The sequence below is a fragment of the Stegostoma tigrinum genome, chromosome 6 (assembly GCF_030684315.1).
Source record: "Stegostoma tigrinum isolate sSteTig4 chromosome 6, sSteTig4.hap1, whole genome shotgun sequence".
Taxonomy (NCBI): Eukaryota; Metazoa; Chordata; class Chondrichthyes; order Orectolobiformes; family Stegostomatidae; genus Stegostoma; species Stegostoma tigrinum.
The window spans coordinates 92,829,682-92,852,565 of record NC_081359.1 but is presented as its reverse complement, the minus strand read 5'-3'; the positions used below and the strand labels follow the sequence as shown (position 1 = coordinate 92,852,565).

The window sequence follows — 22,884 nt, the reverse complement described above, 5'->3', positions numbered from 1 at the left end:
CAGATTCTCCAGCCTCTGTAGTTCCCATTATCTCTGATCACTGTTAGCATGGTGGGATTTGAACTCAGGTCCTCAGAACATAATCTGGATCTTTGGATTAACAGTCCTATGGAGTTGCAGGAATAGACGGGATGCTTCTTGGAGGGTCAGTGCAGACTCAATGGACCAAATGGCTTCTTTCCGCACTACAGTCATTCTATGATAAACAGCTTTAGGCCGCAGTCATAACAGTACAGTAGGGCAATCAGCCCACGAGGTTTGCTCTGTTATTCAAGGAGATCCTCAATTCCACTTTTCTGCCTTTTCCCCCACTAGACTTGCTCCCCTTATTGAGATTAAGACCTTTGGTCCTAGATTCTCCAACAAGACGAAACAATCTCTCAGTAATTACCCTGTCAAGTCCCTAGGAATCTTGTACGTTTCCATGAGATCACCTCTCATTCTTCTACATTCTAATGGGTACAGGCTCAATCTACCCAACCTTTCCTGATAAGGCAGGTCCCAATACCCAGCATCAGTGGACTACCTCCAATGCCAATATATCTTTCCATTGATAAGGGGACAAAAACAAAAAATAAAACTGTTGTTCACAGTATTCCAGTTATGGGCTATTTAATGCCTAATGTAGTTTTAGCAAAACCTCCCTACTTTAATATCAATTACCCTAAATACTATGCTGTCACTGGGATCAGTTTCTTATTTGGTCTATCAAAACCCTTCATGGTTTTGAAGGCCTCTTGTCTCTAGTTTGCAAGCTCAGTAATTACCAATTTTTTTTAAAAAATGAGTTATCACTATTATTCCTGTTTACAGAAAGATGGTGTTAATAGTCTGGATCTATTAATTGGTTTGTGTAAAGCATTAGCTGTGACTTGTCACAAATTACTGAGTTCAAACTGCGAATACAGTTAATGATTGAATAATGTGGCAAATTTCTGGATTGCACTTTGCAGAGTATTTAGCGAGTGCACATGAAAAATATAAATTAACTAAATGGTCTTTAATAAACACTTCAAAATGACTCTAAAAATAAATTGTGACTGTTACAACATGGCTGTGTTTGTGTCCTTAGGCTCAAAGCTTAACATTCCATCATTTGCCCTCAGTTTTCACCAATCTATGCCTGGTGTCTTTTTAAGAAGCATCTGTTGACACTTACGTCAAGGTCATTTTGGTTCTCATGGCCCACACTAATATCATCCTTCTGGAATTTTCTGCTCAGAGGACGGCAGATGCAGAAATGATCAATGATCTCAAAGGAAAATTTGGGCTTGAGGGAAAGAAATCTGCAGGGTTCTGAGGATAAGGCAAAAACAGTACTGACTGCACAGGGGCTTGTACACAGATCCAGCATAGACTCGATTTTTTCCTGTGCAGTAATGCTCTACCACATTGAGAAGTGATTGGCAGCCTCTCCACTCGATACTTAGCCTCTACAAATGGACTGATTTCTGTTGTTTGCAAGCCTAAATTGTCATGACACCAGATGCATTTGGTCAAGAACACGAAAAAGAACCATGAAACTCACAGTAATATTTTTCCTGAAACGGAATCAAATCAACTGCAATTCCCAGCACCTAAGCCACAGAAAAAAAAATGTCAAAACTATCACTTTCGTCACTGTGACTATTCCCTGCTCTATTCTCTATAAAATTGTCAAATCACCCAAAATAGTGGCTGTATGTCAAGACCCACTCACCATCGGTCCCATTCTGATGGAACTCTCCTTCCCATATCACCTCCCATCAAAAAAGTGTCCTCCAAAGCATTGGTCTTTCCCGTTCAGTAACATACCCCAGGTAATCCATCTACTACATAATTGGTGTTCCTTAGACTCTCCTTTGGTAGGCTTTCCAACACCCCCATATTGCTTCACATCTGGAAGCATGCTTTCAGAAAACCCCAGATCCCACATTCATGAATACTAACTATTCCACTTCGCCATCTCCTTCCTTTGACAAGTATCTGGTGGCACTGAAATCTTTGTCTCAAAGTCTACCTTCCTGCTTGCCTCAGGGAAGCACCTTGGGTTGTTCTTCTATATTAGGTGATATATAAGCAAACACTGTTGATATTGGATCATCTTCAGGTGTCCCTCAGGTTCTTTTGCAACTGACTAGTATCACCTAAATTTCAACTGATTAGATCCCATAACAGCTACATTGCCCTTTTCTGGGTTCATTTCTTTAAACTACAAGTCTACGATACAATGATGCACTTCAGCGAATGTGTAAATTGCAAGCAGAGCACTGAAGCTCAATATCATAGAATTATCTTGTACAGTTTCAGTCCAGCTGTTCGAATTCTCAGGTGTTTTGGTAATGTTGTTGCACTAGCAATCCAGAACCCCTAGGTCAATGTTTTGGGTTCAAATCCCACCAGTTGAAGACTTGGAATTTGATAAAAATTTGGGCCATTGTCAATTGCCACAAAAATCTCACTGATACACTAACTTCCTTTAAAAGGAAATGTGCCATCCTTAGTTTATCTGACATACACGTGACTCCTGGCCCACAGAGAAATGGTTGACTCCAGGATGATTGGGGGTGAGTATTAAAATGTTGGCCTAGCCAGTGATGCCCACATCCCACGAACAAAATAAACCACACAAAGGTAAGAACAGCTTCACCGCAAGAACATGGCCTACCACCAACCCAACGTCAACTCCAGCTGGGTAACATCTTGACTCCAAAATTTGATCAGGTGCTTGTTAAGGAGGTGCTGTAATTCATTGCATCCAGCGCAGGAAGCACACAAGGATCAGACTTTGTGCCTGGAGGCAACACTCAAAACATACTACTACATGGTCATGGATGGACTGCAGGCTTGAGCGAGGCTAGCACTAGCACATTCTACTTAAAGCAAGTTGCACCTCTGGAAGGGAAGGTGCATTTTGACTGCAAAAAGCAGAGAGTTTCCCCAGGGGGTGAGAAAAGAATGGCAGCAAGGGCTCGGAGATTCCATCGCACTGGGGTTCTGGTGGAGATGGTGGACAGGAAGCGAGAGCGGAGAGTGGAGGCCCCCGCCATTCAGCCATACCACAGCAAAGGCTGATAGCTAGGTCAATGCCAACAGTCTCGACCCAAGGACCAGGATTGAGTGACGCATGAATTTCCAACGTGGTCTTACACAAGCGGTAAAAGGTACCTGGACTACACCTTCAAATGCCATTTTCTGACAACTAAACCACTGACCTTACACACTGTTCAGTACACTACATTCCATTCATTTGCTCAACAATTCACATTCATAGCTTTACCTCAAAGTCGCAGACATACTGGGCCCACCAGCATACATACTGACATCAGATACTAAATTAGATATTGGATCGGTGTGTGTTTTTAATTCACCTCAGGGAGATATGGGCATTACTGGCGGGCCAGCATTTATTGTCCATCCCTGGCTGCTCAGAAGGTGGTGATGAGCTGCTCCTTGAACCACTGCAGACAGTGTGCTGTAGGTAGGCCCACAATGCCATTTAAAAAAAGGGCAAGGAATAGAGACACTGGGCAGAATCCAGAAGGGACAGAAAAGGAGGATCTCAGGTACCAGCTGATGAGGGAGTAAAATTGCTTTCCACTGCAGAGGACTCAGAGGAAAATTTCTACCAGGGCTGAAAGCCATGGACACGGAATCACTGGCAGCCGTGAGACAGCATGCAGTCGAGTAAAGGAACATAGGAAGTGTCTGACACCAAGCTACAACAGGATTTCTGCAGTGCCTGGTAGAGTTGCTTTCCATTAACACTCTTGTGCAACCAACCGTAACACAGTGTCTGATGCCTGATGTTTCAGTCTTCAGACATGAAGAAACAGAAGCTGAGCGAGTGCCTGGTTACTGCAGGAGCATCTCAAATGGAGGTCATGCAACTGTAGCTTCCTACTGTGAAAGTTCAGGCTACAGTCAACGTGGCCGCAGATACCAGCGCAGGCTTACAGGGCCTTGCATACCTCAGCAACTTGTCCTCCAATGGATTGCTAGGATTGTGAAGGCACTCCCCCTGGGGAGTGACAGCAATTCCACAGAGCATAAACCTGCAGTTGTGCTCACACTATTGTCACTCTGCTAACTGGTATTTGCTAGGCCAAATAGCTGCTACTGCCCGTGCAAAAATAACCCAGCCAAACGCCAGGGTCACACCAGCTTTGCAGGAATATGGGAGAAGGCAGTGGCAGGGAGGATAGATGCAAATGAATTACTCGTGCAGAGATCTGGCACAGGCATAACACACCAAATGCTCTCTTTCTGTGCCATGGCCACGTACTATACATAGCTTCCAGTGGGGAAAGAACATGCAGTGTACACAATCAACATAATAGGAGACATTCTTTAGTTCATTTCTCAGAGTAATGCCCTGGCCAATTACCACCATGTCTGGTTTGAAATCTAAACAAAGCCTGGCAGTTAACTGTCACTCACATTAATTGCTGCATTCTCCATTGCAATGCCTCTACCAATCAGTTACTCTCCACTCAGTATAACCGTTGGTTTTCCCTTTCATTGATATTCTTTTGAGGGGTGCAAAACAGCTTTGTCAAAACGTGCCTTTTTCAGCAATAGACGACAAGATATAGAAACAGAAGTAGGTCATTTAGCCCACTGAGCCTGCTCTGCCATTCAATGAGATCATGACAGATCTGATAACTTTGCTGCCTTTTCCCATGATCCTGGATTCCCTTTAATGGTGAAAAATCTTTCAATTTCAGCCTTGAATATACTTACTGACCCATCCTCAACAGCCCCACAGGTAAAGAAATCCACAGATTCATTGTTCTCTGGAGAAGAAATTCTTCCTCATCTCTGTCCTAAATAGGTGGCCGCTTACTCTTGGACTATGCCCTCTGGGCTTTTAGACTTTTCCACAAGGGGAAACAACCTCTCCATGTCTACGCTTTAAAGCCTGCTAAGAATCTTGTAGTTCAATGAGATCACCTCTCATTCTTCTTAACTCCATTGAGTAAAAGCCTAGCCTATGAAACCTCCCCTCCACACAGCTTTGTGAGGGGTAGGTCATGCCTTACAAACCATCGAGTTTTTTGAGGATGTGACTAGAAAGGTTGATGAGGGTCGAGCTGTGGATGTGGTGTATATGGACTTCAGTAAGGCATTTGATAAGGTTCCCCATGGTAGGCTCATTCAGAAGGTCAGGAGGAATGGGATACAGGGGAACTTAGCTGCTTGGATACAGAATTGGCTGGCCAACAGAAGACAGCGAGTGGTAGTAGAAGGAAAATATTCTGCCTGGAAGTCAGTGGTGAGTGGAGTTCCACAGGGCTCTGTCCTTGGGCCTCTACTGTTTGTAATTTTTATTAATGACTTGGATGAGGGAATTGAAGGATGGGTCAGCAAGTTTGCAGACGACACAAAGGTCGGAGGTGTCGTTGACAGTGTAGAGGGCTGTTGTAGGCTGCAGCGGGACATTGACAGGATGCAGAGATGGGCTGAGAGGTGGCAGATGGAGTTCAACCTGGATAAATGCGAGGTGATGCATTTTGGAAGGTCGAATTTGAAAGCTGAGTACAGGATTAAGGATAGGATTCTTGGCAGCGTGGAGGAACAGAGGGATCTTGGTGTGCAGATACATAGATCCCTTAAAATGGCCACCCAAGTGGACAGGGTTGTTAAGAAAGCATATGGTGTTTTGGCTTTCATTAACAGGGGGATTGAGTTTAAGAGTCGTGAGATCTTGTTGCAGCTCTATAAAACTTTGGTTAGACCGCACTTGGAATACTGCATCCAGTTCTGGGCGCCCTATTATAGGAAAGATGTGGATGCTTTGGAGAGGGTTCAGAGGAGGTTTACCAGGATGCTGCCTGGACTGGAGGGCTTATCTTATGAAGAGAGGTTGACTGAGCTCGGTCTCTTTTCATTGGAGAAAAGGAGGAGGAGAGGGGACCTAATTGAGGTATACAAGATAATGAGAGGCATAGATAGAGTTGATAGCCAGAGACTATTTCCCAGGGCTGAAATGGCTAGCACGAGGGGTCATAGTTTTAAGCTGGTTGGTGGAAAGTATAGAGGGGATGTCAGAGGCAGGTTCTTTACGCAGAGAGTTGTGACAGCATGGAATGCGTTGCCAGCAGCAGTTGTGGAAGCAAGGTCATTGGGGTCATTTAAGAGACTGCTGGACATGCATATGGTCACAGAAATTTGAGGGTGCATACATGAGGATCAATGGTCGGCACAACATTGTGGGCTGAAGGGCCTGTTCTGTGCTGTACTGTTCTATGTTCTATGTTCTATGAGAAATCACTCCATACCCAGAATCAAATTAATGAATCTCCTCTGAACTACCTCCAAATGTCAGTATATCTTTCATCAGATAAAGGGGCTCAAAACTGTTCACCGTATTCCAGCTAGTTTTAGCAAGACTCCTTTATTTTTTAACCTCTATTTCCTTTGAAATAAAGGCCAATGTTCCATTTACCTTTCCTATTACTTGGTGTATTTGAAAGCCAGCCGTTTGATGATACTCCCAAGTTCTGTACAACCAAGTGACAATGGAGGGCATTCTCCATGCTCCTGTTTGAGCCGTTGTCCTCCTCATTCTCCCAGGCACACTGCAGTCCAATACAGTGGTGGTGGAGGGCTTGGGCTTGGAGCATCCATTACTGGCAGCAAATAGAGAGAGATGAGCACGAAGGGAGAATCAAGACTTTCAATGCTGGTCACATGATGACCATTACAAGTTTTATGTTTATCTGACTGTAATATTTATCCCTTTACTTTTAATTTATTATTTTCTAACTTACTATCAAATCACTAAGCTAAGGTAACTTTTGTTATTTCTCTATTTTGTATCTAAGATTCATACCTCGGTACTTTGTACCCAAGACAGTGCCATGGAGGTGCGACATAGTAGACTTTTCACTGTACTCCTAGACTTGGCTACACGTGATAAGATCAATTCGAATTAGTAAACTTTAGGTAGTAGGGCAAACCTGAAAATTCCTGGTCACAAATAATGGAAATCAATCAGCAAAAGAATCTGAAAGCAGTTGATCCTTTTAAATAACACTGGGCACCATGTCTGCACATCTGTGAATGTGCACATGTGCATTTGTAGGAGGGAGACTTGTGGCTACTGTACTAAGTTAAGAGATGGCTTTACCCAGAGCACCGAGATCAGGAATCATAAAATTAACATTATCTGTTGACCAATGTCAAAGTCTGGCTATTTTGCCTAGCCCAGGGTACACTCCCAAAGCCCAGGCTAATGCCCTGCTCAAACTGGCATCTTGCATGGCAGTACCAACTGCAGCCCAAACAGCACAGATACCAGAACAGCAAAAGAGAACTAGGCAACTGAAGGCTGTGACCGAACTTGCCGAGGTTAATTTCCACCAGTACACTCCGTAGATTATTCAGATTGCATGGATGGCAATGCCATATGTCTATATGGGCTGTCACAAATATCAGCTCTGAAGAAACTCAGTTACCAAGCTCGATTTTTACAATCTTGTTAAGTGCTTCCATATTGTCCTCCAGGGTAATTGGTACCACTTTGCAAAGTTCAGCTACTGCTTGTCCATTATATTCCAGAGACAAAGCACCATCAACTTGTAAACAACCAAGAGCTTGAAGCAAAATCACTGGAAACAATGAACATCAACAAAAATGTTCCTTCTATTAAAGCATGAGCTTTTCCAAAACATTAACAGCTAATACTTGTTTCATTTACCTCCATTCTTCTGCCTTTCCCAAATCCTAGGTAACCAAGTGTATTGTGCTTTGTCTTTCACAGGTGCTCTAAATCTAGCCTTGTTCTACTACATTTAAACTGAATGCCACAGGAATGTTCAATGACTTGGGGTCTCAGCCAACATGAAGGAACCAAAAACTGTTAATCCTTATATCCTATGCTTCCTCCTGTAGCTTAATACAGGATGCAAGTGAAAAAGTGAGAAGATTACAAAAGAATGCTTCCATGTGGTTATTGATGTGCTTGCCAAGCTGCTAGGTTTGTTGGCAAGCATTTTGTCACCATAGTAGGTAACATTAGCTGTGTGCCTCTGGTGAAGCAGCAGTGTTCTGTCCCGCTTGCCATTTATGTATCACTGTTTGCTGGGGTGGGTGGCACACAGTCCACCTCTACAAGTTTGTTAATAGAATTCTGGTTTGAGTGCCAGGCCTCCAGAATTCTCGTGTGTCTTTTTGCTTGGTTTGTCCCAGATGGCTACATTGACCCAGTCGACAAACCAAGACACAAGACACAAACAGCAAGGGGACAGAACACCAACACTTCACTGGAGGTGCGCTGATGATGCTATCTACCAGGCTGATGAAACATTTGCAAATAAACTTACTAGCTCGGCAAGCAAGTCAAAAACTGCATCAATAACCTGAGCTACAGATCTTCACAAAAAACCTTAAATGCTTCCATAAATTTGGTCACACTATTTCAGCACACTGACATGGTACTTTTTGCACAATCATACCCACACAACTATTTTTCTATCACAAAAAGAGTGCATGAAAGTATTAAAAAAGAGCATCCCTCATCTAACAATGAAGCCTACTTCCAATAACAAAACGATATCAACTACTTGTAATCGCATATTGAGTGCCCAACAGAGGTGGTGAGCAGGAATGGAGACTCCAGACAGACACTAAGAAGGGGTTGCTCCTGGGAAGTTGCCAAACCTGGGATCTCCAAGAGTGGCGCATGGATCTTCCGGGCATTTCTGCCAACTGCCTGGGATTCACTCGCAATTTCCACTAGAGCCACATTCCTCCTCACAGCCTCCTAATGAGGTAATACACCATCCACAAAAGGTGTCACATAACATGGACAAATTCAACAGTAGGGACTCCCATACAAAGATCCTAGAGACCGCAGATTTAAATAAAAAACAAAAACACTACACAGCTATACTGATTCAGATCTATCATCCACCTAAGTGGTACAAATCTTATTTCCAGTCATGTCTAGTTTAGTCAAGAAAGCACAACGGAAGCCAAGCAAGGGATTTCAAAAACCAAAATGGAATCAACTGATTGGAGATTTTATCATCTACCAACTTCCCAAGTCCTCGTTGTGGTGTTGGTACTATTGTCACCCTCTTTCTTTGAAAGGAAAAAAAAAGAGGTTTGTAGTCCTTCACTCTTCAGTGGTGGTTTGAAAGTGGAGCCAGAGATAAAATTACTGACATTTCACACATTTTGTAACAGACAAAGCCTGAGAAAGATACGCTATTCCTGTGGTATCTTGATAATTTGAAACGGTACAAGTAATTAATGTGTTGTGGGTTGGTGACAGACTGCTCCCAAAGCATAGCTGCAGTGCTTATTTTGTCTACAGTCAGCACAGGCACAAGCCAATTTGATGGTAATTTAAAATGACGTGCAAAGTGAGTGATGCAAACACTAAACACTTCCACTCAATGAGACAAAGTGTGGAGCTGGATGAACACAGCAGGCCAAGCAGCATCTCAGGAGCACAAAAGCTGACATTTCAGGCCTAGAGCCTTCATCAGAAAAGGGGGATGGGGAGAGGGGGAGGCGGATCAAAGATGGATAGAGGAGAAGATAAGTGGAGAGGAGACAGACAAGTTAAGGGGGTGGGGATGGAGCCTGTAGAGGTGAGTGTAGGTGGGGAGGGGATAGATCAAGGGGGCGGGATGAGAGAAGGTAGGAAATAGAGGTGCGGCTTGGGGTGGGAGGAGGGGATAGGTGAGAGGAACAACAGATTAGGGAGGTGGGAACGAACTAGGCTGGTTTTGAGATGAATCGTGAACCATTTCAACTCCCCATCCCACTCCTTGGATGACATGTGTATCGTGGGCCTCCAGTGGTGCCACAACGATGCCACCCGAAGGTTGCAGGAACAGCAACTCATTCTGCTTGGGAACGCTGCAGCCCAATGGTATCAATGGGGGTTTTACAAGCTTCAAAATCCTCTCTCCCCCCCCACTGCATCCCAAAACCAGCCGAGCCCGTCCCCGCCTCCCTAACCTGTTCTTCCTCTCACCTATCCCCTCCTCCCACCCCAAGCCACACTTTCATTTCCTACCTTCTAACCTCATTCCACCCCCTTGACCTATCCCCTCCCTACCTCCACAGGCTCCATCCCACCCCCTTAACCTGTCTGCCTCCTCTCCACCCATCTTCTCTATCCATCTTCGATCTGCATCCCCACTTATTCCAGTTCCCTCCCCCCATCCCCCTCTCTGATGAAGGGTCTAGGCCCGAAACGTCAGCTTTTGTGCTCCTGAGATGCTGCTTGGCCTGCTGTGTTCATCCAGCCCCACACTGCGTTATCTCGGATTCTCCAGCATCTGCAGTTCCCATTATCTCTGATGCACTTTCACTCAACGAGTAGTTAGCATATGGAATGCACTGCTTGGAAGTGTGATGGGTGGAGACCGTTTAATGGAGGCAAAACCTATAGTGATTACTGTGCAGTGACAGAAGGAAAAGGCAGGAGGCTGGCACTGTGTAATATTGCCCTGTTTGATAATAAAGCACCATAATAATTGTAATCTAATGCTGAGAAGCAAAATCGTTGGCACCATGTGACTGCGAGGATTGAAGAAACTTTTTTTGGCATCTAACAACTTGGGTTCTTATGTCGTCTTCCTCACAGCAAGGTGATCCATCCAGGTAAGAATGACCCAACCTCAAGATTCATTGATTCAGCAGATATTACAGATCGAACCTTGGGTCTCTCCTGGTCTGTGGTTTACTAATACACTGGATCGTCGATCCAAATGTTCACAGCAAACCCACAACCTGATGAGTGACAACTGGGGCTCACGGTGACGGAATGCTCTGACACTATTGATGATAATTAGTAATGAAGGGAAATTCTCACACGTTGTGCATAGCGTATAAAGGATTAGCATCTGGTTTTAAACACTACCAGATACATCCAGTCCAAAGGACCTTGCTGGCTTTGAATATACAGGTCACAAACACAATGCCAGCTGATACTAACAGCTGCTTTAAAAAATGATGTAAAAGCAATAAACAGAATGCTCTGAGAAGCAAACCAAACAAAAAAAACTATTCCCAGATCACCCTCAGAGTACAGATAATCTGCACCTACGGAGTTGATTGTTGTCACTGTTTCTGAGCATTTAAAAAGTTAAAAAGTGTTAGACTCCACAATTGTGTCCAAGGTCCTATCACTGGGACCAGAAACAGGCAGCATCTCAGTTTGTGCGGGGTGGTGGGAAGGTGTATGTGTAGGAACGGGCCTGGAGAAGGTGGTTACGGCCTGATTGATTAACTACCACAGCCAGGGAGGTACCGTCCAGTTGTGAAGCAGGAGGCAGTATGAAGGCAGACTGCCGGAAATGCTGGCATCATCTTTACGAGGCTCCCCTACAAAAACAGTATTATGATAGCAGTAAAATTTGTTTGCAAGAGGGCAGCCACACAGAGGTCGGTGCAACAACACAAGGAAGATCCCAGGCAGTCCCAAGGTGCAGCAGTATCTCGCGGTGGGTTCTCCTCCAAGTCAGTCAAAAGCAGGAAACCCCATTCTCCAGAGATAGTAAGAACTGCCTATGCTAGAGTTAGAGATAACACCGTGTGCAGCTCGAGAAACACAGCAGGCCAGGCAGTATCAGACAAGCAGGAAAGCTGACGTTTTGGATCGGGTCCCCATTTCTGATGGAGGATCCCAACCCAAAACCTCAGCTTTCCTGCTCCTCTGATGCCGCCTGGCTTGTGTTCCTCCAACTCCACACTGTTATATTAACCCCATTCTCCAGGCTGAGGTGAAGATCTGTCTGCTAGACCAAAGAAGCCTGGCTGAAATTCACAGCATTTTGTAAGGTCAGCATTTATGCTGGTCATTCCTTGACATTCGATGCAGTGCCACTTGTGGGCAAGTATCCTTGGAGGTTCACCAGAATCGGTACAGCCCAGTGGGCTTAACATACATGTTGCAAAGTGACAGCATTAGCTCAAAAGTGAAGGAACGTTAACCTAGTTCCAGGCAATGGCACCAAACAGTCAAATTGGATGTGATAGGCATGGCTCCATATCAGTGAATGATGTTATAAATTTCATAGGGACCAGAAACTTTATTATCTCCTACACAAAGAACATGCATACTAACCACGACACTAACATTTTAATACACAAAGTAACCACCTAGTTTAAAGTACAATGAACAGTCACTTATTCTCTAAGCCAAAGTCGTTAACTCAAATTGCCTTCTGCACCCATTTGATCCATACCATAAAATTCAAGTCAAATAATTATCATCAAAACCTGGAAGAATAACCACATTGTTTGAGTATTGCTTCAAGGATTTGTCTAGGAATTGAGATTTCTTGTGCCTTTTGCTTACTTTATACCTCAAATGGCATCCAAATATCCCACGGGTGACGTCTTAAGCAGAACCACATCAGGTCAGTACTGTCTTGGATCTAATATTCTTAACCCCGGAGTGTTGCCTCCCTCTCCATGACCATCACAGACGCCTAACTCATTGTTAATGGAATCATTTTTAAAAAAATTAAAAAGGATTTTATAACTAAAGAAAAATACTGCAAATCTGAAATCAAACAAAATGCTGGAGAAACTCAGGCCTTGCTGCATCTGTGGAGAGAGAAACAAGAGTCCTGAAGAAGTCATATCAGACTTGAAACATTAATTATTTTACCCAGCAACCAGAGTTTCAACCGAATTCCATCAGAAAGGCATGTTCCTTGTTTGTCTGTTTATTCTAAATGCAAACAAAAACATACCTGGAACAGACCTACGCACCAAAATTGATCACTATCTACAATTAGCTTCCTGTCCCAGTTATGACTCCATGCAACTTGGTCACAGAATCAGATCCTGGAGGGGGAAAAAGTGTTTTCCCAGAAGTCACATCTCAGAAATCTAAAGGCGACTGAAATCACCAAGAGGTCCTCTCAGGGAGCTCCAACCCAGAGGTATCGGAAGCTCCTCTTAATATGCTTAGCCACTCCTCCATTGGTTTCACTATCACCGCATCTCAGCTCTGACAGTCCAGGTGACTCCTGCACTTGCATGCACAAACCTCTCGCACTACAGCCCTCCTAGCATCAGGCAGGGGATGATGGCCAAGGTCATGCCACGGGTCAGCAAGATCAATGGTCTACCTTTACTGCAACTGGAAGTGCAGGGTGAGCACCAGAAAGGAACACATGGAAGGGACTGAAAAGTATTTAAAAAGCACTTTGCATTTAATGAAGTGGGGATTTTTGTTTGTCCCCCCCCGCCTTTTTGTTTCATTAAGGCTTGAAAATTAATATTGCAGATGGAATTTATCCGAATTAAACTCAGTGTTGCACTTTGGCAAGACAAACCAGGGTAGGACATACACAGTTAATGGTAGACCCCTATTGGAGTGTTGTTAAACAAAGAGTCCTAGGTAAGTGGTGTCACATGTAGACACTGTGAAGACAGCATTTGGCAAGTTTGCCTTCAGGTAGTGCATTGAGAACAGGAGTTGAAATATCACATTGGGGCTGTACTAGACATTGGTAAGGCCACTTTTAGAATACAGAGCTCTGGTCGTTCTGCTACAGGAAGGATGATATTAAACTGGAAAGGGTGCCAAAAAAAAAAAGCCACAAACGGCAATAATATTAGAAGAATGTTACCAAGTCTGGAAGGTTTGCATTAGAAAAAAAAAGGAGGTTAAACAGTCTGGGACTTTTCTTCATGGGGCTTAGGAGGTTGACAGGTGACTTCGTAGAGATTTATGAAATCATGAGGGGCACAGGGCGAGGGAGTTTTTTTTAAAAATACAAAACGACCCGAGGGACATTCTTTTCACACAGCTGGGGCTGTGTGTGTATGGAACAAGCTGCCAGAGGAAGTGGTAGAGGCAGAGCCAATTCCAATATTTAAAAGACATTTGGGCAGGTACATGGATAGGAAGGTTTAGAGGGTTATGGGTCAAAACAGAGATGAATGGGACTATGTCACTTTAAGAAACCTGGACAGTACGAACAGTTTGGGCCGAAGGGTCTGTTTCCCTGCAGTATGACTTGAACATAATGCTATTACATTTGAGGTGGGAAAGCCCGAGTGCCACATGTATCTCATGGAGGGCTGTTTGGATTTTTGGAGCACTCTTTGACAGACAAAGTGTTTGGTCAAATAGGAGCACATAACCCAAGGGATCAATTAATAAGGCTAATGGAGGAGGCAGAGAACTGAAGCTTAACTTACTGTATGGTCCACTCACCACAATCACATGCCTCTGCGGGAATCCCAAGCATCCATAGCAGGGCAGCTGGACTGTGGTCCTGGAGGATGTTTGGGATTCCGAACCCACTTACCTTCATTCTCCTCACGTCCTCCTCTCTAGAGTGGCTGTTATCTAGGGCACGGTGCTCCACAATAATATAGGAGTGCCTTGCTATGGCCACTGTACTCTAGGCAGCTCAGCCACATCTTTGAAAACACAACCATCACTTACTTTACCTCCTGGTAAGTGTTGTACTTCAGTGCATCAGCATGGGAGGTCCCTCACAGCCTTCAATAAACCATGTCTACAGTAGATTGGCCTGCCATACAGTATCCATCCAGCAAGGTCTGTAGGGCCTGAAAATGGCCTGACACCTAGGTCAGTCTTAGTTGAGAAGTGTTGTGACTACTACCTAGGAATAGTGCTCACACTGGATTGTAATGTTTTCTTGTAATTGATCGAAGACGGTCCCTTCTTGTTAATAGAGGCTGCTGCCTGGTCAGTGGAAGCCTCAATAACCATAAAAAGGTAGGCACTTAAATCATTCCCTGCAGCTTCAGTGCATAGCCAATGTCTCGAAACCCAACTGGCCACTTGATCTGGATGCCTTAAATCAGCCTGACTCTTGGGAGGGTGACCATCCTGAGGCAACGATGAGCTGCCCACTGGGAGATTCCATAGATATTCCCATCCAGAAGATTGTTAGATCAGTGCCAAAGTGCAGATGTTCACCCTCAGCGCCATCGGACCTGGCTGACCATCACTTCCTAGGGTTCTCAAGAACGCTGCACATCTGCGGAGGTGGCTCGGCAGCTCTGATGTCGAGTTCAGTCTGTAAGCCCTCTCTGGTGGCTAACATCTTCGCCGTGCAAGGGTTTGGCTGCATTACCCTGTCTTTCTGCCCCTTTTACGCCCCAGACTACCCATGCCCCTGAGGCTGGGTGCTTATGGCCACAGCTCTCTTCCTCTTTGGTTCCTGAAGGAGCAGAAATCTGAGCAAACCATGGCCTATTGATTCACTCAGTGTCTGCCTATTCAAGTGTCTGTGATCCAGATGCCAACCTGGCCACATGATGCCCTGAGTAATTTGCCACCCCTTTTCCCCCATTTCAATATTACTTATGCCAAAGCCAAACTGTTTTACCTGCTCCGCCAACACAATGTTCATGATATTTGCAGCTGGAGCTGACTGCCTGGCAAGATTCCAGCGTTGTGTGGCTTACATGCAGACCTGGAAAAATCCAGAAGCCCTCAAGTTATAAGTTAATCAGTCTTCTCAGTAGTAATCTTAAATCCGTCCCACCTCAAAAAAAAACCATGTCCTCCTCCAACAAGCCAGCAAACCTTCACAATATCCTCATCCAACAAGGGTACAGCTTTCTGTGCCTGCATTGGCCCATCTGAAATTGGGCCTCTTCTCCAAAGGGCCTGGGGCATACGGATGCTATGGAGTGTAACTGTTTAGCTAAATATTTTCAATAAATCAGGACAACTCACATGAGGCATACACCCATCCACCCACTGACTGGTTCTGTTTATCGCATTGGAATGTTTGAAATACTCCCTCAAACTGAAAAGCAGCTTGCAAGCCATGGATCTTTCTATTTTCACAAGGTTCTTATAAAAGAAAAGGACAGAGAGATATCCCCTCCTCGGTCCACCTTAGCCAGAAAGCTGCCAGTTTTCATGGAGTTTGGATTTATTATTCAGCACGCACACAGTTAAATTTGCCCATCATTCAAAACAGAGCAGAAAAATAATTTGAAATAGTGGCTAAAAAAGTCACATTTGCTCAGGATTGACTTCACTTTTGCAAAGCATGGGAAAGAATGTTGTGATTGCAGAGTAAGAGTTACCATGTCTTGCTCAGTCAGCATAATTCAAACGCTGTTAGCTTCTGGCAATGGCATTAATAAACCATGCTTTATAGCTTTTGTCAGCTCCTCTTCACACAGACAGCACTGATTTGAGTTTTGTAAATTGAGTTCACAACTAGAACACACAGCCATTCCCAATTTCCTCCTCTCAGCAAGGTGTCACTCAGCAATGTTTTACAATAAGATTAAAAAAAGAAAGAGTTTTGGAAGAAATGTATTTGAAATTTTAACATCATGTGCTTATCAGTCAAATTAGTTTATTGTGTGGCTCCGCTGCTGGACTGTCGTTCTGATGATACTGCAGAAAATCACTCTTCGCTCTCTTCACCCCCCCCACCCCACAAAATTTTGTACAAACTGTGAGGAAAGTTCCTCCGGCTGAAATGCTGAAACACGAGCATTTTATACCAGTCAGATTCCACTCACCTCGAGTCGCCTCGCAGACATTGGTAAAATCTAGCCATGTTATGCTCTGCACCCCCTCAGTCTCTGCCACAGGTTCTCGGAAGCCACACACAGTAAACTGGTCCAGTCACAGTAATGTGTTTCCACAAGGGCTTGCGAATGCACGGACTCCTGCATGCCTTTAGTAATTAGCCAGCTTAGGTTACTGGTCCCTTTAAAAGGATCTTGTGCCTTTGCACTGGCTCAAAGATGAGTTTTGCAGGATCAGCGTTGCCGCTCCCTCAAAGTGACACTCCCACTCTCAGGCTTCATTTTAACCTGGAATGAATTTGATGTTGCACAGGCTTATTTCATACCCAATCATTTGTTGATTAAAATCACTTCACACCAACCAGCAAACACTTATTTTCCGCTGATTCCATTCGTTTGGGCTTAATTTTTTTTAATGACACCGAGACTTTGACAGTTTCAACTTCCTGTTCGTTATGAAATAATATTGTTAGCAGGCAAGAGTCTCCCCACCCCCCTCTCGCCCTGAGGGCAGCGCTGTCCGTCTCCCTGAGCACACTGACCGAAAACAGATTTTAAACAAGCTCCGCTTTCCTGGCATATTTCTACCCTGCGAGAAAATAGGGCTTCAAATTTGCAAAGTTGCCCCACAAATACTCGAAAGTTTATACTTAACAGCTTTAGCCGTTGTTGCTGTACTATTCATACCATTTCCTTGAAGTAGTTACTCTGTTAGAGAGGAGAGGATAGCATAGCAAGGGCGGGCAGGCAGTGTACACAGTACGTGCTATTCTTGTGCAGCCTACAGCAAAAAAAGAGGGAAAGTTTGTGATTATTCTCAATGTCAATGTCATCGCGAGGTAGCACCAGTGACAGTGTGTTGTCGTGGTTCACCAAGTGGTGCAGTAATGTGGGCTCACCAGCACCAAATGCATAAACATCTTGGCTTTTTTTGGGGGTAGCACATAAGCAGCAGCGCTAGCCGCTGAGCCAGACAGCGCCGGGGACCTGGGATCAATTTCCACCCTCGGGCGACTGTCTGTGTGGATTTACGTGTGCTCCCCGTGTCGGCGTGGGTTTCCTCCCACAGTTCAAAGATGCGCAGGTTAGGTGGATTGGCTACACTAAATTGCCCATAATGTCCTGGGATGTGTAGGCTAGGTGGTTTCGCCATGGGAAATGCACGGTTACAGACACAAGATAAGGGGATGAATTTGAGTAGGATGCTCCTTGAAGGGTCTGTGCAGACTTGATGGGCTGAATGGCTTGCTTCCTCACTGGAGGGATTCTATGATTCACTAAATACATTCCTTAAAATAAAAAAAAATTGTATTCAGATAGCGCATTCTATACCCTCAGCATGCTTTGCAGCTTAGGGAACAACTTCTGAAGTATAGATGCCACTAAGATAGAAAACACAGCAACTAATTTGTTCAAAGGGACCCTCAATCAACCATCCTAAATGCTGCTGGGCCCAGTTCTCCCAATTCTCCTACATGCAGAGCAATGGATCCCTTGCATTCACCCTGGGAGAAGACTAGTTTTTTCTAAAAAATGGGATCAGGGCATCATTGGCAAATCCAGCATTGGTTACCTAGCCCTAGGGCTGAGTGCCTTCCTAGGGTCATTTCAGAGGTTGGGAGTTACATGTTGGCAGTCCACAGCCCATTTCCTTCCACAAACCTAATGGATTTGACAATTGTTGATAGTTTCATGCTAACTGTATTGACCAGTTTTCAACTCTGGATTTTAGTCATTGAATTCAAACTCTGCCTCAAAGCTGACATGAGATTCGAACCCATGTCTTGAGTATTAGTACTCAACTCGTAATATTACCACAACGCCACTATCCCCATATTACTAGTTTAACATTTCATTTTGAGTGAAAAATATTTAACACTGCTCAAGGCAATTGAAAAGAACAATGTTTACAATCCTTCGCTTCCTCCAAATAACTGACTGACTAAAAACTCAAAGGTTTATGCTAACAGGTAAGAGCTACGTAAAAGATCACTGGAAGATTTGAGAATTCTTTCATTGTATCACTTGAAATTCAAGCAGAGACATGTGTTCCTTTTGTTCTCATAATTTGTCTCTTACAATAGGAGATGTGTAACCAGATACATCCATCTTAAAAAAAAGCTTTACAAGAGGTGAATTACAACAGTATAATACACCTAATCCCAGCAAATCAAAAGGGTGCATTATTATTTAACAGCCTTTATTAGCAGCTGTGTTCAAAGTCCCCAAGTCCCAAGTCCTTACAGATGGAAGAACTGTTACATATTCACTGCTTTCACTGGAATTAGGGTGGTGTTGGAAGAACGGGGAGACAAGAGGAGATTGAGAAACCTTCACCTTTCACCACTTTAACTGGTTTAGTGTTCAGGTGCCCATTTCAGGCAAATTTGTTTTCAAACTTGAGAGGTCAAAGTTCAAATGATACCTGTCCTATCCCAGTGCATTTTAATCATAATGGTAGATAGACTTTCCAGACTCTCAGCCTTCTGCAAAGCACAATAGGATTGATGCCAACAGCATTGTTCAGTGGGGACATGCGTACTTATGAATTAGCAGCAGGTTTTGGCCATTCAACCCCTTCAAGCCTGTTCCACCATTCAATAAAATAAAAAAACACCGCAAACGTGGTGTTCAGAATTCCACATTCCGACCTTCCCCCTATAACTCATGATCCCTTTGCCTAAAAGGGATCCCTCTGCCTCAGCAACATTCCCATACAGAAGCAAATATGCTTCTTGCAGTCACCTTGGCTAAGCCATTCACGATCTAATTTACTTAAAATCAACTCTCATTCTTCTACCGCCAATGAAAAGGAACCCATCTTGTCCAACTTACCCTCATTAAACTCAGTCATTCCAGCAATCAATCTAGGAAACTTCCTATTGAATGGCCAATATCCAACAGATGCGAGATAAAGACTTGGCTGTCAAATGGAACACACTTGAGCATGGTTCAGTGTCTCACTTGACCAGGACAGTTTGCACTTCCTCTTCTCTCAGGTTTTCCAGCCTCAGAGGTTCTCAGGTGGCAAGTGGAGATGTAGGCTGCATTGAAGAGGCCACACCAGGTGCAAAAGGGTCATCTGGTCAAGTGTCACTTTCACAGACCAGTCAAGAAGCAGGGCAGGAGGAAGCCATATGTCTCCAGGCAGATTGTCACAAACCTTTGCAATTTCAAGCAAAGTGGCATGGTCTTTTGTGGTACATGTTGGTACCCTGAAGAAAGTGGAAGTGTGCTGCCTCTGAGCTAGAGCAATACCATTCACATGATCAGCAACATCAGTAGGCCCGAGTTGTTTTACCACCGCATCTCTGTTTCAGCACAAAAAGATCAGCCACATCACACTGGCTCAGCTCACATCTCTTCAGCAGATGACCAACACCCGACAGGGAGACAGAGACAGACAGAGGAGCAGGTCATCACATTTCCCGTTGACCTCAGTCATCAGGACACAGGCCACGCCTTTGCAGAAGCTACTGATATGCAGCGCATGATTACCTGCCTACTTGAGGCCACTGGGTCACCAAAAATCAATGGCCTTCTCCTGTATTACACTGCATGCAAAAGATACCATTCAGTGCCATAATGATTCTAAAAGATAGCACTCTATCACTATACAACCCAACACAGGAACTCTCCTAAACGCCACACAATCTTCTCACCTGTTCTAAGGTGAGGAATTTGACAGGTTAGTGTGCAACAAGTAAACCCTGGCTGATGACTTCCATGTATGTAACATCATCAAATCATTAAAGAAGTACTGATACAGTTGAAACCAGGGTAGAACCAAGAGCCTTTCAAGTACACAACAGGGTTCCAGAGGTTTAGTTGTCTGAATTAACCAGGTGAAGTGGGAAATACCCGCAATACAGTCAAGATACAGAGTGTATGCATGATTCTTCCTACACAACTCCACTTCAGGGAGGCGTGCCTTTGGATAAGGAAGAGTAACATCAGTAACAGAGAACATGAGATGTGATGTGTAATGTACCAACAGAGAATACTGGGGCAAATCAACATTCAGCTGAAGTTCTCACTCTCACCCCTGAGAATGTAGACAGTGTCCTCACACACAACAGGCTTTCTTACAATCTTTCCCCCTCACTTTACACAGCGTTGAAGAATGCTTTAAACACCTAGACCCCTATATTGATGTCATTCTGAAAACACAGATTCAGAATGTGTTATTACCAAAATGTTAAACAAGGAACAAAGGAACTCCACTGGCGGGTCTCCAACTTGGCCAGCTTTACTGAGAATCCCAAGCGCAAAGCAAGAGACCAGGAGAAGGCTGCAGCAGCAGCACTGAAAAATCAAATAGATCGTAGCAATCTGCAGGAGTTTCAACAATAGGGCAGCATGACTTATTCTTGGTCCACAGCAAGCTTTCGACTGCCTTAACTGTACAGATCTGCAGGATAAATTTTAGTGTGCAGAGATTGAAGTAAATGGCAGAGAAGCTAATTTTAAATTGGACACTGTAGCGACACATCTATCCTTACAAATGCTACATCAGAATGGACAGCAGGAATCCTCTAACTATCCTCCATCAAAATTTCAAAAGTACAAGATTCAGGGGAAGGGGCCAGATGTGTGCAACACTTTGCTACAGCAGAAGAGAGATTGAGACCTTCTACAATGATTCCCAATTATTAAAATTACATTAACTAGAATCTGCAACTGTGGAACAACTTTTACTTTTGGATTCAGAGAAACTTTTCCTGAAAAACACGGATGTCTCTTTTGGAGGAGGATTAGTCTTTTGAGTTAAAGACAGACCAGTGACATTGTCTTCTTATTGTTGCATCTTTTTCACAGGTTCTAAGCAACATTAAAAAAAAACAGCCACAATTCAGTGAAGTTCCTCCCAAAGTAATTAGTCAGGTCACTGTCAAGAAGCAAGAAAATAACCCTGTTCTGTATGAATCAATGATGAAAGCAAATGAGGCTCCCAACATTTTCACAGCCAGTAAAGCACTCATGATAGACTGGTTGGCAAGGTTAGATCACATGGAAAAACAGGGAGGTCTAGCCATTTGGATACAAAATTGGCTCAAAAGGTAGGATAGATAAGGTCATAGAGGAGGATTGTTTCTTGGACTAGAGGTCTGTGACTAGCAGTTTGGGCTGCAAGGATCAGTGCTGGGTCCACTGCCTTTCGTCATAAGTGACTTGGATGTGAAAATAGGAGGTATGGTTAGTAAGTTTGCAGAAGATACCAAAAATCAGTGGTGTAGTAGACAGTGCAGAAAATTCTCAGTGGACAATGGGACCTTGATCAGATTGGCAAATAGACTTTAATTTAGATAATGAGGTGCTGCATTTTGGAGAGGCAAATCAGGGCAGGACTTATACACTTAAATGGTAAGGTTCCAGGGAGAGTTGCTGAACAAAAAGACCGAGGGGTGCAGGTTCATTGTTCCTTGAAAATGGAGTTGCAGGTAAGCCGGACAGTGAAGGTGGTGTTTGAGAGGCTTGACTTTATTGGTCAATGCATTGCATATAAGGAAGGTCATGTTGTGGCTGTATGGGTCATTGGTTAGGCCATTATTGGAATAATGCATTCAACTCTGGACTCCCTCCAATGGGAAGGATGTTGGGAAACTTGAAAGAATTCAGAAAAGATTTACAAGGACGTCATCAGGGTTGGAGGGCTTGAACTATAGGAAATTGATTAGTTTAGAATATCTGGTCGGCATGGACGAGTTGGACTCAAGGATCTGTTTCTGTGTTGTACATCTGACTCTCCAAGGATAATCTGTCACTGAAAAGTGGGATTGCAGATATTAAGTGGCTTGGTAACACAGGTGACTGAAAGGTCTATGAAAGAAATTATTTTGACAACATCTCAAAACTGAGTTTTGAAAGAATGCCATCACTGCAGTTATAGTGAGAATTTATAGTCCTTCAGATTAAGGTGAAATTGGTGAGGCAGGAATAAAGTCACAGTTAAAGATCCATCTGGCATCCGATAAACCATTTGATTTTTGTCCTCCTGTGAAACAAACAAAGCAATCATTTTCAGAAGAATTAAAAACTTTTCACCTTCATCTGTCTTGATTCCAAACATGAACTGAAAACGAAAATGCTTGGCTGATTTGAAAAAAAACCATGTGTGAACAGTTTCCTTGTCAAATACATAAAAGCTTTCAAAGCAGCACCCATCCCCCACATATTATTTTGCCTTTCTCCTTTTCTTTGAGCTAACCCATTTGAATCTTAGCAACATGCCCAAAATGATGTATTATGGCAATATCAAAATCCTTTCAGCTATTTTAAAGAGCCTAAAAGCTAAAATCTGGCAACTTTACCTAGACAGAATAGGTTTTCTTTCCACCGAGGATGACTAGAAAAAAATCTTGTGGCAAACCAACAAAACCCAACAGCCTGATA

General features: G+C 43.8%; 1 protein-coding gene across 1 annotated transcript in view; it reads right to left on the bottom strand.

Annotated features, from left to right (window-relative positions):
- Positions 1-16,696, bottom strand: part of LOC125453518 (CRACD-like protein) — a 103,457-nt gene extending 86,761 nt beyond the window's left edge. Inside the window, exon 1 of the mRNA XM_048533225.2 lies at positions 16,483-16,696. Within this exon, the coding sequence (XP_048389182.1) occupies positions 16,483-16,520 (38 nt within the window). The 5' untranslated portion in view covers positions 16,521-16,696. The remainder of the gene's footprint in view (positions 1-16,482) is intronic.
- Positions 16,697-22,884: the final 6,188 nt, after the last annotated feature.